General features: G+C 38.8%; 1 protein-coding gene across 1 annotated transcript in view; it reads left to right on the top strand.

Annotated features, from left to right (window-relative positions):
* Window positions 1-12674, top strand: part of LRRC1 (leucine rich repeat containing 1) — a gene marked incomplete at both ends in the record, with an annotated part of 73697 nt that extends 61023 nt beyond the window's left edge. The window contains 4 exons of the mRNA XM_082305984.1: window positions 7694-7809; window positions 8726-8898; window positions 10467-10603; window positions 12516-12674. Coding sequence (XP_082162110.1) covers window positions 7694-7809; window positions 8726-8898; window positions 10467-10603; window positions 12516-12674 — 585 coding nt within the window. The remainder of the gene's footprint in view (window positions 1-7693; window positions 7810-8725; window positions 8899-10466; window positions 10604-12515) is intronic.
* Between the last annotated feature and the right edge of the window lie 1067 nt (window positions 12675-13741).

The following is a 13741-nucleotide window of genomic DNA, read 5'->3' as shown; positions in this document are numbered from 1 at the left end:
CTGCATTTTCTTTGTGTAGTATTTTCCTTAACCAGTAGCTTTTTGCTTTAAACCAAACGTGAACATTTCTGTAGTACAACTTTTCTCGTTAAAATTCAGAGGAATTCAGTGAAGAGTCACATTTCATAGCTCTAAAAGAAAATGCTCTGTGTAAACAGAGTGCACAGGTGTAACAAGTACTGTTTGCCATTACACAAAGCATCCACAGGAGCAGCTTCAGGGGTGCTGATAATGGCAAAGATCCCAATTCTGAGTTTCCCTTTGGATGGCAGGAAGGGACGATTTGGTGTCTTGGTAAAATGTTCAATTTCCATTTTCTTTTTCATCATTACTGACTTGGAAAAAAAAATAGAAAACACATTGGTGGAATACTTAAGGAAAACTGAAAAATGTGTAACCCTTTTTCTGTCTATTGGAAGGTTCTGCTAGACAGTGAGAAAGCATACCATCTTTTCCATTTATTTTCATCTCAAACTGACTAATTAATATTCAAAGCCAGGCACGAGCTTCTGACAGCAGTAATTTTCAGCACCCCTCCTTGCTGTGTGTTGCTTAAGATGTCTCCTGAGATAGTATGGCAAAGATTGGGGTCTCGGACCTTTGCACATCAGTCAGTATTACTGCTTGTACACTGGTTCCCCCTTCACAGAAGCAGTCAGATGCGGAAGTACAGTGTGCACTGCAGATATTCTTGCTCGATATCTTCCTCTCTTTTCCCTTCCCTCTTTTCCTTCCTACTTTCTCTTGTTCTTTCTCTGCCTTACAGAGTGCTAGAACAGCTGTGCATTTGTGGTCTTCATTCTTATAAGAAATGGGTGTGGGACAGGCCTTTACTGGTTTCTGTTGGAGAGGGACAAAGACACAGTCTGGTAATGTGTACAGAAAAAATGGGACCGTACTAAGGAGAAGAGTACATGTAAAAAACATCATATCTACTTGCTGGTGTCTCTGTCCTTCCCTCCAGAATTATTCCTGTGGCAAAGAGAGCTTTCATAGACATGATGGCAGAAATTATGTGCCTGCTGTAATATAACCTAGTGAGATAATCTATGAGTTCTAGCCTTTTTGTGGTGGTGTGGGGGTATTTTTGGTGGATTTGCAGTTTGTTTGGGGTTGTCGTTTGGGTTTGGTGTTTTTTGTGGTTTTTTTTTTTTTTTTTTTTTTTTTTTTTTTGTTAGCAGTTTACTAGGATTGGATTTTGGGTCAGCCTGTCAAACAATTACATTGCCAGATTGTTTCAATGCACACTTGTAAAACCAGTCTCTACCTTTTGGTGTAAGATTTCTTGACTTGGGATTATTGAGGAGCTTGTATGCAAATACTCCTTCAGAGTTTCCTGGTTCAAAGGTTCTTCTGTATCTGGTGCCGATATATAAGGTAAAACGTGGAACAGCTGAATGTCTGACCAAGACTTGAGTCACTGACTGATTTAATCTTCAGTATCTCATCTTGCGGCTCGATCCCTTTCTCACTGAATTGAGTGACGAAACAAACTTCAGCAAGAACTGAGAATGTCTAAACCTGTTCATAGCTACAACTGTTTTTCCCCTTAAACTTGAAAGACCTGCCTGGTGACTCTTTGGTATTGAAATCCCACCCTGGCACTGGAACGCTGGTGAAACTGGTGTGTTGATTTTGGCACTTGCATAAATAACCTCCTTGGAATGTTTTCCAGTTCATGTGCTTTTGTTAATGAGTCTCTACAACCTGCAGAGATCTGGTAATGTGTCCTTCCTGGCTCTGAGGTATATTGTGGCTGAGAATTATTACTACAGTAGGTAAAACGGCAGGGGTCTTTTTTGGCAATAACTGTATTTTTTACATTTTTCTTCTCTCTCTCTCTCTCTTTCTTTTTTTTTTTTTTTTTTTTTTTTTAAAAAACAAGTTGGGGCCACTTTGTTGTTCCTCGTTTTAACTTCCGATATTCTGTCCCTTCCCTCATTTGTGTAAAAGTATGTGTTTGTGTGTCTCAAAGGGAAAAAAGGCACTAAGGAAAAATGTAGGAGAACTTGTCTTGAGTAGGAGGGCAGAGAAGCAATATTGCTGTGCTCCTCCCATACTATATTCACCAGTGGTGCAGGGGGTGTTGAAGTGAGTATGCAGAAGATTTTCCTAGCCAATTTAAAGTTAATAATAACTGACTAATAGCTAATAATAGTGAATTGGGCAGTTTCTTCCACCTCTAAATGTATTCTATGCTTGCAATTAAAGAATTAATCTAGTTTATCTGGGGCTAGGGAAAATTCTGACTTTATTTACTTTGAATCCAAACGAAATTTTGGTTATGACACTCGGCAAAAGATTTTACAACAGAATAGGAACGGTGTTTAAATTCCCAGTATATTTATCTGAGTTGTATAGGCCTAGTGAGAGTTCTTGATGCTGACGGATGTGCTGAGAGTTGAATAAAAGAGATGTGTCATTGGACTTTAGTCACATGCTAAAGAATAATCATTGTAGTATTTGTCATAATGTCATGTTTTTTTGCATTGCTGTGGTGGGTTGACCCTGGCTGGATGCCAGGTGCCCACCAAAGCCACTCTATCACTCCCCTTCCTCAGCTGGACAGGGGAGAGAAAATATAATGAAAGGCTTGTGGGTCGAGATAAGGACAGGGAGAGATCACTCACCAATTACCATCACAGCCAAAACAGACTCGACTTGGGGAAATTAGTTCAATTTATTAACAATCAAATCAGAGTAGGGTAATGAGAAATAAAAACTAAATCTTAAAAAAACGTCTGCTACCCCTCCCTTCTTCCCGGCCTCAACTTCACTCCTGAATTCTCCACCTCCTCCTCCCATACAGAGGTGCAGGGGGACAGGGAATGGGGGTTGTGGTCTGTTCATCACACGTTGTCTCTGCCGCTCCTTCCTCCTCAGGGGGAGGACTCCTCACACTTTTCCCCTGCTCCAGCGTGGGTCCCTTCCATGGGGTGCAGTCCTTCAGGAACAGACTGCTCCAGCGTGGGTCCCCCGCGGGGTCACAACTCCTGCCAGCAAACTTGCTCCAGCGTGGGGTCCTCTCTCCATGGGTCCACAGGTCCTGCCAGGAGCCTGCTCCAGCTCAGGCTTCCCATGGAGTCAGAGCCTCCTTCAGGCACCCACCTGCTTTGGCATGGGGTTCTCCATGGGCTGCAGGTGGATATCTGCTCCACTGTTAACCTCCATGGGCTGCAGGGGGACAGCCTGCCTCACCATGGTCTTCACCATGGGCTGCAGGGGAATCTCTGCTCCGGTGCCTGGGGCACCTCCTCCCCCTCCTTCTTCACTGACCTTGGTGTCTGCAGGATTGTTTCTCTCACATATTCCCACTCCTCTCTCTGTTGCTGTTTGTTGCTGCAGTTTTTTTCCCCCTTCTTAAATATGTTATCCCAGAGGTGCGACCACCATTGCTGATGGGTTCAGCCTTGGCCAGCAGCAGGTCTGTCTTGGAGCTGGCTGGCATAGGCTCTGTTGGACATAGGGGAAGCTTCTAACAGCTTCTCGCAGAAGCTACCCCTGTAGCCCCCCGCACTACCAAAACTTTGGCATGCAAGCCCAATACAATTGCTTTTACCTGTGTGAAAGATGCTAACTGGTAAAGGACAGCAGAATTGATTCATGGCTTTTGAGCAGTTAACAGATGCTGAGATCAAAAGGTGTTATTCAGCTAACGTGACTTGAAGGTCTTCTAAGTTTCCTACCTTTAATTAGCGTTTTGGCTTTAGAGCATCAACAATGTGAGAATGCGCCATCATAATCAGTGAAATTTGGTCTGTGGTGATGGATGACTGTAACTGATGGCTGGGCTCAAGGGAGGAAGCAAGTGGGAGGGATCTAAATGGGAAGAGAGGGATGAATCTGTACTCTTCTTGGGTTTACCTCCAGAAAGCTGCAAAGGTGTCAATAGCGAGAAAAATGAAATAGCAACCACCAGGTTATTGTAACAGAGAAGCTCAGTAAAAGTCAGGTGATCAAAAATATGCAACTGGTGTAGGTGTCAAAACAACAGTCTGTCTGCGGTAGAAAAGAGGAGTTATCAGAAACATCAGCAGAGAAGTGATGTGGTAAGACTTACAGTTCTGGAGGACTGTTAAGATGGACTGGCAGTGGGTATGTGGATGTCAAAAAAGCAGGAGGCTGAAGTGGTGAATGCTGGTCATGATCAGAACGTAGAGGGGAGTTTTAGCAGCCAAGTTGACATCCTCACTATGTATGCCCAAGTCCTGCTGCTTTTCCAGAACAAGGAAGCTGTTAGAAAGATGAGCCTCAGACTGAGACAGAAGAGGAAAAAAATCCTCCATAAGGGTAGAGTTTTGTATGGAACCCAGAGAGGTCCTAGTGGGGCTCATCCTCTGAAGCAAGTCCACCTGAGTGCAAATAAGCAGTTTTGCTTAGACTTTACTGTAAAATCGGTGATCTCAAAATTAGCACTTCATAGTAATGATCATTTTCCGCCTGACTGACGTGCACATTTTATTTTTGCAGTTTTCTTTTGTTTTTTATCTGGGCTGACTGTTCTTTGGAGATGGTGGGTGGAGACAAGTGAACAACTTCTTAAATTAAATTTGCTAGAATGAAATAATTCTCAGGAGTATGACTTAGACATGCACAACTCATTTGAGACCTTTTCCTGATGTCTGGCTCACTACAGAAGAACGTGATGACTTCTTTAAGCCTCCAGTCTTTGGAACAGTTACTCATGTGCCTAGAACTAAGCACGTGCTTGTCCCCATTAATTGAAGTCTGTGCTCAAAATGAACTGTGTGCCTAACTGTTAAATGGGCTTGTGGTCTCAACTGTGTACTTGGTGCCTATGCGGTGGTTTGGCAAAACGTCTCTTGTGAGCATGTGATCAAACTCTTGGAAAGCATGGCTCTTTGTCAGTTAATGACTCTCAGCCAAACCAGCAACGTTCTGATACCGTATTACTTCATGGTGGTCACAATGCTGTTTTCCTTTCAGCATGCCATTTAGTGTGTGCACTTCGCCTCGGTGGTACCACTTCGTGTTTAGGTTTTCAAACATTGGACTTGATGTCTTTCTGTACTGCTGGATGGGTGTGATGTTTTTTTGAAATGACAAAGATTTTAGTTTGTTTTTTTTTTTTTAACTGTCAACTTGTCTTTTTTTCTCTGTGATATCTCACCCGATGCTGCTTGTTAGATGCTGCCTGCATTTTATAACAACGGTTTCATAGAAAAAATTCAGTATCTGCCTGTTACCTCCCCCGCTACCCTATTAAAAAAAAAAAGTCTTCACTACCTCTGAATGAAACAAAACCTTTGAAAAATTACCTATTGATTGATAGAGCACAGTTAAAATAACTGAAGTTAAAATAACTTAGGAGTTCTAACCCTCTTTGGCAGTAGAAGAATGTATGTTCTGTCTCCATTTGTTGGCATGCTCTTGTCCAGTATGGATAAAGAAAAATAAATTGAACATCTCTTGTATTTTCTTAATTGTTAGCCGCTTGGAAAATTATGGGTCAGGTAAATTGATAACCCTGTAAGTATTATTCAGTCTACAGTTCTACTGTTGCCTTTCATTAAACTGCTTTAAATGCATGATGACTCAGGCCGTCCGGTTCCACTGCTGCATTTTTCCATTGTCAAAAGTACAGAAGTTTTGGTCTCATCAGGGCTGCATGGCTTTACTTTGTTTGTTTGGCTAAACTGTTTGGATCTCCATGCTCCAAGACTGAATAATGCAAACTTCATTCATGGAAAAGCGAACACTTCGTGTACAGTTAGGGCATCACTTTCCAGCTCATCAACATTCACTAATTGTATCTCTTGCTTTTCACAGCTGCTCATGTTAGATACACCAATTAGATACTTAGTCTGTGTATATATTTTTTTCCTTTTTTTTTTTTTTTCTATATGGTACTGTATTCTGTGAATGTGTCAAGGCACATTATTTAAGAATCTATACACGCTTTAAAGTTAATAGCAGAATTATTGCACTAAGAAATGTTTGCTCACGATTTGAGTGCTGGTTTCTAAGGGCTTTGATTCACGAGCTAAAATGGCTAACAAGGTTGTCGCTTCTAGTGCACACGCTGGGCCGGGCAAGCTGATACTCTTGTGAAATAGCTGCATCTTAGAGTGCAGTGATTTGAGGGAAACCATCCAAGATTTTGTTTTGTCAAGAGAATGTTGTGCTATAACTTTGCACTGTAAATAGCTTGTGAATCAGAAGCCTTGAGCAGCTGATGTCTACTTTCTTCCATTAAAATGTATTTATGGTACAAAGGAAGGTGAGTGGGGTATAAAAGCTCCATTTGCTTGTTTTATTTTCTAAGTCACAGTTGCATCCTTTTAAAAATAGCTTTTTCCTTGATAAATAGTGTAGGTTAAACGGACATGATTTTTACTTTGACTAGTGGAAAAGCTTTTGTGGTATTTGTCTGTAATCTCAAACTTGGGTCCGGACTGAATTGTTGATTTTGCAAAGACAGAACTGACAGTTAACTAGAACACATAAATAATTTCAGCTCAGATTTGGGGACTCCTAACCAAGGTGTAGTGACATATTGGCTATGTTGTGACAGAAGAACCTTCTTACATGTGTGTGACTATAGAAGACTTCTAATTTTTGAACTAAGATCTTTCAGTAGGCTTGCTGTCTATAGTTAGGTTCTAAGTCTACTTAGCTTGAAAGCTTCAAAAGGCATTGTGATATTTTGCCTCTAATACTTGGGGTAAGAGAAGAAAGAAATTTTTTTTTCCCCTTCTCATGATGAGTTTCGGAACTGGCAAACAAAACAAAGCTCTGTATGATAAGCAAGCAAAGGTAAGTTTCCTTTGTGAATAGGAACAGAGAGTTACTTGAAACAGCTTTCAAGTTGCTAAAACTAATGATCTCGGTGTTTATAGGAGTAATAATTGCCATCTGGAACAAAAAGGTGGAATGTGTTTGGTTTTTTTTAATCAAATGTATAGAGGGTTTATTTTTCTGAAAACACGTACCTTTGATGCAAAATATAGATATTTTAAGGGTAAAACTGAAAAATACCATCTTTTGCACCCGACAATTAGCTTGGGAATGCAGATGCTTATGTTTGGATAAATTGATAGAGACAGAGGATATTAGATTAAATTGGCCAGTTCTTATGGGAATCATCTTGAAATTAGGTGCTTCTAATAAAACAGGGCATCAAAGATGTTACTCAAAGTCTTCTACTTTTTGTGAACTCTTCATTATTCTTTGCAGACTCAATAAATGTTGGGAGTTGATTTTGGTTTATTTAACATTTTGCCTTGCCTAAAGCCCCATTGCACTTGCTTGTATGTAAAGTTACCATAAGAAAAGAAAGAATTAATATGTAAAACACAGAGCTAGAAAAAGTTGAAAGTTAAAGCTAGTATTTTTTGTGAGGATTGTCCACAAAGTGACATCCATGTGATTACTGATCTCTTCCTGGCTTGGAAGGCTCTAAAAGGTAGGTAGAACCTAACCTATTTGTAAAGATATATGTTATTCGCAGATAGAGCTGTTCAAGAAACTGCTGCAACAGACTTGCTTCAGGTCAGGCTTCTTTTCAGCTAACACTTGTTTGCAGTCTGTACCTCTGGGTGAAATCTCTGGCAGGCATCGTAACTTGAATGCGCTATGACACATTACGTGACCCGTACTGCATGCCTTTGTTTATACTATCGTACTGCAACAAAACCAGACTTTTTTTTTTTTCCTCTCTTCTCTAATATAGATTGGGGGGTGCTGCAGTCTTAATGTCTTTTCTGTACGTGACAACAGATTATCTCGAATTCCCTCTGAAATTTCACAAGCCACTGAACTTCATGTCCTGGATGTTGCTGGAAACAGGTAAGAGATTTTTGTATTGTCAGATTCTTTTGCTGGATTTACTTAATTCTTTCTAACAACAAAAGCTATTACGTCTAAGAATGAAGTAACAAAAAAACAGTTATAACTTTTGTGTTAGCGTTACCGTTGAAATTGTTTAAGTAGTCTTCCGCCTTGGCCCATAGTAGCATAAATTGTGTGTTGCCAGGAGTATGTTTTCTGGATTGCTTTGACCCTGAGGAAAAGATAGGATTTTAAAAAAACCTCTGGATTTGTGTATTTCTGAATTAAAACTGAGGATCTAGGCAATTTGGTAGAGCTTCAGCTGAAACTACCAGCCTTATTGTCAAGTAACATTAATATTGAGTGTCTTGTCTTAGAGATACAGTGCAAGTAACAAATAATGCCACTTTGACCTTGTGGCTTCTTGTGAATCTTAGTTGATATGCTTCAGACATCAAAATGCAAAGAGTGGATTGAAGCATAAACCAGCAAATTAGTTCAGTTGCTTAGTAGGAAGTTAAATGGAGAAAAAAAAAAAAAAGAAGAGGAAAATCAAATGGTATCTCATCTATGCAATGTAATTGTCTCGTAGGCACTTATATACACAACTGCCAGAACAAAAATATCTATAAGGCTCCAGAGCAGAAGCAGCTGTCTGCCTTCCAGGGCATTTTACTGCAACAGAAAAAGCTCAGCATTGTTATCTGTTATTCACAGCTACGGAGAATTATGGTATAAAGTTAAGCTGCAGATTCTTTTTAAAAGAATGGAGTAGTTGGAGTTGATGACTACTGCAATGCCTTCTATTAGAGGCATTAATCTCAATCCTGTTTATTCCAACTCAGGGATATATAGTTATGAGTTGACTTCATGACCATCTATTAAATCTCCTAGAGATTGCCCTGACTTTTTTTACTTTTGTTTTTTGAACTAGGCTGATGTATCTTCCCCTCTCACTGACTACTTTAAAGCTGAAGGCTTTATGGTTGTCTGATAACCAGTCCCAACCTTTGCTGACGTTTCAGACTGACACAGACCCTGAAACAGGAGAAAAGATTCTAACATGTGTATTACTTCCTCAAATGCCTTCTGAGCCTGGTTGCCAAGGTAAGCGCCTAGAGTCAGCTTTTCATTATATGTAGAAGTACTTCTTCTTTGTTTACTGTGTTGTCTGTTCCATAAAGGTTTGTAAAACGTGCATAAGCTCTAATGACCAAAGTAGCAAAGTTCTGGTTGAATTTTCACATTTAAACTTTTGGTTTGTTTTGGTTTTTTTGGTAATCATACTAGTTTTCAAAAGACTTGAAAAACATGGTTGTGAGTGTTAGTGAAAATACAATGACACTAGCTACAATAAATAAAATACAGACCTGGAAGAAGAAGGCTTAGTCATATCATTATTCTGAGGCTTGCCAGTGGGCCAAGTAGTGGTGTCCATATTTGTGTGCATTGATTATACATCTTAAATACATGTATATGTAGTGAAAATCGGAGGCTTTCCAACTACACTCTATTTACCAGAAAAATAATTGCATAGCTAGTAATAAGCAGTAGACATTTTACTTTTTAGCAAGCTAATATTCTTTCAAGCAAAGCTGCTGTACAGTAACTTTATTATATTCTTCAACAAGTGTAGAATTGCAGTATAAGTTGCTTTTGCCTTTTTTGCTGAAACTTGCCTGTGGGTCAGGTGGAACCATAAACTCTTTTTCACTCTTGGCTGGGTTGCTGCTCCAATAACTTCTGGATGTTTTTTGTCCTCAAGCTTTTATAGCAATGTGTGAACATTCAAGGGGATTCATCTGAGTTAATATTTAAACTGTTGCTGTAATCACTGGAGAGTAATTTATCCTATTCAAGAATAGCCTTTTAACAGAAACTGAGTGGATTCTTCTCCATGGAGTACAAAGGGGGCCTGAGGAGAAAAGCTCAGCTGTAGATATATGTATTGTAGATACCCAAACTTACCTAGATTAATTCCACTCTTTCAATACTATGCAGCTGGAGCAAATAGAAACCATTAAAGCAGTAGAAGTGTAGAAATGGCTCTGGTTTATGTCAGCTTCTGGATTTTAAGAGTACAAATTGCATTGAGTTAAAATAAGTAAACGAATTAACCCCTTTAGATTTAGAGAAGAGCAAGCTAACTCAAGAAGAGTAACCGAGGTAGACTGACTTTCTCTAAAGGCCTCACTACGAGAAAGTAGATTTCCTCCTCTACAGATGAATCTCAGGGCTTCAGGGATAGAAGGCTTGGAATTAAGGTTGTTGGATGTGTATGCCTAGCAATACTAAAAGGATGAGGTCAGTAAGAGCAATGATCCCGTGTTATGAAGTGCCATTTAGGGAACTAGCTAATGTCAGATGGCAGCCATGATCCAGAAGAAAAGCATGTATAGTGGCAAATACATTAAATTATATAATCAGTACTCTAAAACTGCCACAAACCTGAAACAGTCCAAGTACAGAAATTTCTCATTTTTACAGAAACTATTTATTGTGTGTGCTTGATAACAGAAAATTAATGGCAGTTCTGTTTTCTATTAAAAAAATAGAAATAGCCAATTCTAAATCATGGATGAGTGATTGGTTGGATATTGCAGTTATGAACAATATAGCATGTTGATGTTTTAGACTTGCTGTGAATCTTTAGTTATGTTTTGCTGTTCTAACAGATAACCTACCACGATGTGGTGCACTGGAGAGTTTGGTAAATGAAATGTCAGATGAAACATGGAATGAGCGGGCAGTGAATAGAGTCAGTGCAATTCGCTTCTTAGAAGATGAAAAAGATGAAGAGGATAATGAAATGGTATGTTTTCCAAGCTTTTGGATACCTGCAGACGCTGTGACTTTAATGCAAAAGTGTAAAAAGTATCTGACCTCTCTTCCTGTGAATATTTCAGCTGTGACTGCATGCTTTTTGCGTATGTTTATAGCAGAAAGTGTTCATGTTGACTGCCAAAACTTTTCATATTGACTTAAAATGCCCCCCCCTTTTTTTTTCTGCTTTGATTATAACTTTTATGTTCTGATGCAGGACAGTCTTTGTTTTGCTTTGTTTTCCTGTGTCTGCTCAGGATGTTTTCTTTCCAGAAACAAGATAGGATCTTTCTCTGCATCTGTGAAGCTTTACTGCCTGAAAGTATATAGGGTCTAATTTAGGATTCCAGCACTCTGGCACGTGTCTCCATTAAGTTTGCCATTGTTTGTCTCTCTAATTTCTATTTTCAATCTCTTTCTTTCTCTCTATCTCTCTCTTTATTTCTTCTTTTTTTTTTTTTTTTTCCTGCCACCATTTGCCTTGAAACAACCATAGTGTCTATAAACAGCAAGAATCTTGCTCATTAGTTTCCCACTTAAGCAAAGGATGTGGGAACATCTGTCACTGTACTTATAAGACCTCTCCATTAAGTTGGGCTCTGCATGTCCTGAAGATCAAAATGCAACGTGATCTTTAGCTTTACTAACTTTCATTAACAATTAAAACTCTTTGTAAAGATTAAGACTGCTTCAATCAGATTTTCAGCATGCTTCTCTGATGCTCTAAAAACTTGCTGGTGGTCCTCGTTAGAGCTCAGCTTGAGATACTTCAGGGCACTGTCTGGACTGTAGCACACTAGAAACATGCTCTTACTTTAAAAAGTGACTATAAAAATTCTTAGTTAGTGGGGAAATGAACATTTAAGTTTTCAAGTAAGGTGGTTCCTTAATCCAAAGGAGCAGAAACTAAATGACAAGTGTGGTTTGTAGACTGATGAGGGAATTCAGAATGATGCTTAACAGCTGTGCCAACCCAAGAGTGTCCTTACAATAATGAAGGCTCAGGTGTTAATGATAGCTACTTTCAGTCATGGTATTACAGGCTGACTTGAGGCAAGAAACTTTTTAGGGGAAAAAGAAGCTTATGATCCTAATGGGGAGGAGGAAGGGCGGATTTCCAAAACAGTCTTGACCAGTTCACCCGTTTATGGGTCATCAGTTCCACTGTAATCTGCACAGTTTACATGTATACCACTGAACAGTAATTGCATGTGTATGTGTATTATACTGATACATATTTGTGCAATTATTCTTGGTGTTCTGTTGGTCTCTAATCTGGATGCTAACTGGGTTTTTTGTAAATTTTGTTTTCCTTGTAAAAGTTTCAGCACAATGACGTTAGACGTTCTTGTGTCTAAGATGGGAGAGAAGTGCTCCCTCTTCTTCCTTTCAAGATATTTGTTCTCAATTGACAAGAGAACCAAACTGCGTGGTGGGGCTGGAAGGCATACAGGGCTCCACGCAAACATGTATTTGATACTGTAAAGAGATCGTGTGGGATTCTTTCAAAACCAGCTGAATTTTTTTTTGTTTGAAATGTGATCTTAAATCACTTGGATGGTTTTGGGGGGAAAACAAAAAAAATTTCCAACTATATTTATGAAAGAATCTTCACTTCATAACTTGTAATTGCACTTCACTTGAGGGGCTTTCTGATTAGTAGGTCAAGAGAGGAAAAAATTTGCTCCTAGACAGTTCTTAAAACCTCTTTCACTGTCTTCATAAACAAGCAGCTATGAAAATAATGTTCAACATAGAGCATCATAGTTCGAAAAGGAAAAGGGGGGGAAAAAAAAAAATCGATACCTAATACTTGGTATGTGAATACTAAAGCCTTGAAAGTGTATGTTGTTTTTCAAAGAGACAAAGGCAAAACCACTTATTGCGCTGTTTATTTTTAGAGAACACTTCTAAGGCGAGCCACTCCACACCCTGGAGAATTAAAGAACATGAAAAAGACAGTGGAGAATTTACGGAATGATATGAATGCTGCTAAAGGACTGGATTCAAACAAAAACGAGGTCAATAATGCCATTGACAGAGTGACCACTTCTGTGTAGAGTTTCATCTCCAGGTTTTACCTCCTGTGTCTTCCCCTGCTGTTGCAATGTTCCTGTCGTCTTCTGGGACCTCACTGAGCCCCTTTTTGTTTTTAACCAGAACCTGATTCATCATCTCCATATATGTGAAAAGTGCTGCCCACTGGAAGAAAGTGCCTTATTTCATCCAGGCAGTGAACTAATAATTTCCAAATCAATATTGTAATTTTAATAGTGCTAGGCTTTTTTAAGTATAATACACTACTGTATGCAGAATACAATATTTTTGTCTTAAACACAGGGGAAATAATGCTTTTCTTTTCCAGAGTGCTGGGATATCTTTTTCCCAGTGGCTGGATGTGCTGGTGAGAAATATAGTTTTGTGGAAAATTGATACACTTTTTTATTTTTTTGGCAGCTCAGATGGTGTAAATTTTAAATTTTTGTATAGGACTTTCATAACAAAATGATGTATTTCATTTTTAAGAGAAAATTTATCTTGAGCGGTACATATTTTAGTATTTGTGGAAGAGAAGTTTCATGGACAACTGTATTCATTCGTTTGTACCACCCATTGTGCCTTATTGTGTCTTGTATGTCATATTAGTCTTAAATATAGCAATTCTTGAGGGAAGTGAGTCAATTTAAAGTTGGTCTCCTGTTTTAGATATGTTTTTCTTTTCGGACAGTAATTTGTTGGGATTTTTACAGCACAGAACTTATGTTTATATCATGGGATTTTAGGTCGTGAAGCACAAATGTTAGTTTTGTTGTAAACAAGATTAAAATGACCAAACTGCTATTGTTTATTACATGATGCACTCACACTTTAACTTAGTTGTAATGAACCATCTTGTTTTGGATGCCATGTTGCATTGCAGTCACTAGAAATTCATGCTTCCGTTGTTTTTTTTTTGTTGTTTTTTTTTTTTTTTTAAATGTGCCATCTGTAAAATAACTTGAAAAACAGCACGATAGACTTTCAGAAGCACAGTATGAAACTAGTTTTATGTATCACACAAGAAAGCATGATTCTTTAAAGTGCTTTGGTGGTTTTATATAAATATATAAAACCATAATAAAAAAAA

Source organism: Platalea leucorodia, assembly GCF_965183815.1.
Source record: "Platalea leucorodia genome assembly, chromosome: 3".
NCBI classification, from domain to species: domain Eukaryota; kingdom Metazoa; phylum Chordata; class Aves; order Pelecaniformes; family Threskiornithidae; genus Platalea; species Platalea leucorodia.
This window is presented reverse-complemented; position numbering and strand designations above follow the sequence as displayed.